The sequence below is a fragment of the Gallus gallus genome, chromosome Z (assembly GCF_016699485.2).
Source record: "Gallus gallus isolate bGalGal1 chromosome Z, bGalGal1.mat.broiler.GRCg7b, whole genome shotgun sequence".
Taxonomy (NCBI): Eukaryota; Metazoa; Chordata; class Aves; order Galliformes; family Phasianidae; genus Gallus; species Gallus gallus.
This window is the reverse complement of record NC_052572.1, coordinates 64,080,360-64,084,336: the sequence shown is the minus strand read 5'-3', so window position 1 is coordinate 64,084,336 and position 3,977 is coordinate 64,080,360. Positions and strand designations below refer to the sequence as shown.

Genomic DNA, 3,977 nt, shown 5'->3' with positions numbered 1-3,977 from the left:
AAGTGATAAATCGAGTGTCAGGTGCCACTGCCTGCCTTCACACTGAAAACTGGAATCACTGTCATTATTTGGATACTATGAATGAATATGTAGGCTGCTTGGCAAGTACTGCCTCCTGTTTATTTCCATGGAAACTACAACCATTACAAAGAGTACAATACCGCCATTTGATAGAGTAAATTCCCAGCTACAAAACTCGCTTTTTCAACGCAACCACCACCATCAGCTATGCAATTTCACCACTGATGAAAAAGCCTGCATGCCGTGCACAAGTACGGGTGTAGGTGACCCACTGTCACCAGTGCTGAAATGCACCACCCATCCTCACTGTGCTCACATCCACTGGCTGATCTCCATAAGCATTCAGCAAGCATCAGTGAACGTCAGCGAGTGCCATTTTTTCTGCACAGAAGAATGCACTGACACACCTTTGCTTCATCTGCACTTCCATGTCAGATACCATTTTGTCAGACTGCCCCTCTGCTGCCATCTGTTGCATGGCAACAGAATACTGGCTGTAAGGTTCAGCCTCTCCTGCCGTACCACAGACATCCACCTCTGACACTATGGACCAACATCACAAAGGAGGAGGCATTACTTCTAGTGTATTTTCCAAAATACTCCAAAGAAATGAATCTTTCGTTGTAGAGGACAGAGAACAAGGAAACAATTTTGCTGCATAAAGCAGTGAACTTCTTACTCCCTGACCCTTTCCACCATAAAGGCCACACCTAATGATTGACAGTGGCTTTATCATACAGCCCCATTAGAATCATTGTAGGTTTGACACCAAATAAACAGCTCACTACAAGAAGCCACTGCCCGGACTCAGGCGTGGAGCTTGAAAACTGAGCTCCAGCACCATCAGAAATTGTAGGTGCTTCAGATACTGTGTTCACTGGGCACACAGGGCTCGTCAGTTCTGTACTAGACCATTCATATGCTGGCATCACGCACCAGTCTCCTTTTCTATGCTCTTACAGCACTCCACCCCTTGAAGACAGCCAGGCTACAGAGCAAAGATTAGAGACCTTTTTTCTGTAACACAGCCTGCTTCCTTACTGGTCTCCAGATAGCTGTTGTTAGCATCATACTTAGACCTGAGGTTCATGTGGCAGCATGACTATTCAGCAACTTTGTTTGATGGGACCATCTCTGCAACAGCTTTCAGAAATGGCTTACAAAGGGACAGAGACCTTAGAAGCATCCATTGGTCCATCCTGACAGCAGAAGCCTTCATGAAGTCTCTGACAGCTAGAGGCAGACCCAAAAGTACTAAACATGATTTCAAACTATGAAGTAAATCTCTGAATTTCCAGGCAAACAGCTGCTCTGGAATAAACTTGGGAACTTTTGAGCTAACATGCTGGTTATAAAGGTGCCCCCAGTACAAGGAAGACAGAGAGCTATTGGAGAGGGTCCAGAGGAGGGCCACAAAGATGATCAGGGGGCTGGAGCACCTCCCCTATGAAGACGGGCTGAGGGAGCTGTGCTTATTCAGCCTGGAGAAGGCTGCGGGGTGACCTCATTACAGCCTTTCAGAACCTCAAGGGAGCCTATAAACAGGAAGGGAGTAAACTCTTTGAAAGGGTAGATAACAGCAGGACAAGGGGGAACGGTTTTAAGTTGAAAGAGGGAAGATTTATATTGGATGTTAGGGGGAAGTTCTTTACCAGGAGAGTGGTGAGGTGCTGGAATGGGCTGCCCAGAGAGGTTGTGGATGCCCCGTCCCTGGAGGTGTTCAAGGCCAGGTTGGATGGGGCCCTGGGCAACCTGGTCTAGTAAATGGGGAGATTGGTGGCCCTGCCCAGGAGGGGGGTTGGAGATTCATGATCCTTGAGGTCCCTTCCAACCCAGGCCGTTCTGTGATTCTGTGATGCTCGGCTTTCTTCTTTCATTCAACAGCAAAGCACGTGCTACTTAAGGAAAAACCTATTGCAACAAAAGGGCAGTGTACCCTACCTCTATGAGACCCACTGCTTGCAAATAATATGTTCTAAATCTTAAATAATGAGATAGAAACTCTTCCAATCAAAAATTTTATTGATATTCTTGGCAAGTTAATAGAAATTTATGATCTTGGTCTCTCTTTCTTGCCCTTGTACAAGGCCAACAGAGAAACATTGGCTACTTTGACAACCTTGAAGCGAACTCCAGGAATGTCACCAACGGCGTGACCCTTCCGACCAAAACCAGCAACCAGCACTTCATCGTTTTCCTGCAATGAAAAAAATCACACAGTTACGAAGCTATAAACAACAAGCATGTCCATACTTCTGCAATGAACCTGCAATAAGTTTGAGCACCAGTACAAACTTTCTAGGGAAAAGATAAGAAATACTGAATGCTTTTAGTAGGCACGCAGATTAATATCCCCCTCAGTGTTTTGGAAAGGGTAATATTTAGCTTGCAGTAGGAGCACTGAAAACTGTCTTTGCCAACAAAATGCAAAGTACAAAAAAACCTCTGATGTCGTCTGTCTCCCTCTGCAGCTACCATGTTAAGATACACATTGCTCAGAATGACATGAAACCTTGTTTAACCATGAGCTAAATCCATCAATTCTATGTTTCTTTACCTTGACACAGAATATATTATCAGTCAGTTTCTGGGTGTCACTCACCTCAATGAAGTTCAGGCAACCATCATTAGGAACAAAGGCTGTTATTTTTTTGCCATTCTTGATGAGCTGGACTCTCACACACTTCCTGATAGCAGAGTTGGGCTGTTTAGCTTCTACTCCACTAAAATGGAAGCACATGAAAACACATCAGCAAAAAAATTGTTTCATGAGCTAGCAGACCGTCACTACACCACAACATATTACTGTATTGTTTTAAGTTCAGGCTGGACACGTATTTCAAAACAGAATGGTATCACTGAAGCACTTAGAGCTACTCAGTACTAAAGCTTAATTAGGTCCTAGGCTGCACAAATACCTCATCTCCTACAAATACCAACTCAGGAAATAAAACTGAAAAAAAAAAAGCCCTTGAGATCTGAGCAGTGCTGTAAGAAAGCTTACAGATCACCAAAAAATCCTTCAGACAAGCACGTGGCATCTCTGACACGGCATACAGAATTTCACTCCTCAAGGGGAAAAAAGACCACCACCCATCCCCGTATTAGGTCAATCAAAATGTACTGCTTCACTTTATAAACGATGTTTATTAACCTCGCAAAATAAAGAAGCAATACTCAGATGTCCCAGAGCTCGCTAACGCTACCCGCTGTATAATAAAATAAATAAAACAGAACAGCTTATGCTCGCTGCTTCCCCGAGGCCCATTTCCGAGGCCCGATGGGCCCCTCCGTGCCCGCCGCCTCCAGGCCCGGCCCACCCCCGGCCCCCCCGGCCCCGCAGCAGCAGAGGGTCACGCACACTTTCTCGAGGACGATCCCCTTGGCGTGGGACGCGCCGCCGAAGGGGTTGGCCTTCAGCGCCGTGCCCAGATGCGCCTTCTTGTACTGCTTGTCGTGCCACTTCTGGTCGCGGCGGTGGCTGCGCAGCTTGCGAGCGGTGCGGAGACCACGGCACTTCCCTGCGAGACACGGGAAGCAAAGGTGAGGAGGCGCTCCGAGGCCCGACACCAGCGGTGAGGCCCAGCCGCCCCGCTCCTGCCCGGCCACGCGGTGAGAAATGGCTGCGCCGCTTCCGCGAAACCACGGCGGCGGCGTCAGGGCCCTCAGCGGGCGGCAGGCTCTGAGACAAGGGATGGAGCCCCCCCCCCCCCCACCTACCTCCCACTGCCGCCCCGACCCCGTAGGCCCGGGCCCCGATCCTCCAGGCCCCGGCCCTGCCCAACCCCACTCACCCATCCTGCTGCCGCGGCTGCCGAGCGCAAAAGGAAGCGATCCGCCCGCTGTGCGCCGCCTAGCTGCGGCCGCGAGGACCCGCCGCGGGCTGCCCGCGCCGCGCCTGACCGAAAACACCAGGCAGGCGCAGGGCGACCTCTCCGGGCGGGGCGGCCGTGAGC

General features: G+C 49.5%; 1 protein-coding gene across 1 annotated transcript; it reads right to left on the bottom strand.

Moving 5' to 3' along the window:
* Window positions 1–2,025: 2,025 nt before the first annotated feature.
* Window positions 2,026–3,850, bottom strand: RPS23 (ribosomal protein S23). The gene is made up of 4 exons (XM_424903.8): window positions 3,816–3,850; window positions 3,383–3,542; window positions 2,624–2,744; window positions 2,026–2,218 (listed from the first exon to the last, which is right to left on the bottom strand). The coding sequence occupies exons 1-4, from the start codon at window positions 3,817–3,819 to the stop codon at window positions 2,072–2,074; spliced, it is 432 nt and encodes a 143-aa protein (XP_424903.3). The 5' UTR covers window positions 3,820–3,850; the 3' UTR covers window positions 2,026–2,071.
* Between the last annotated feature and the right edge of the window lie 127 nt (window positions 3,851–3,977).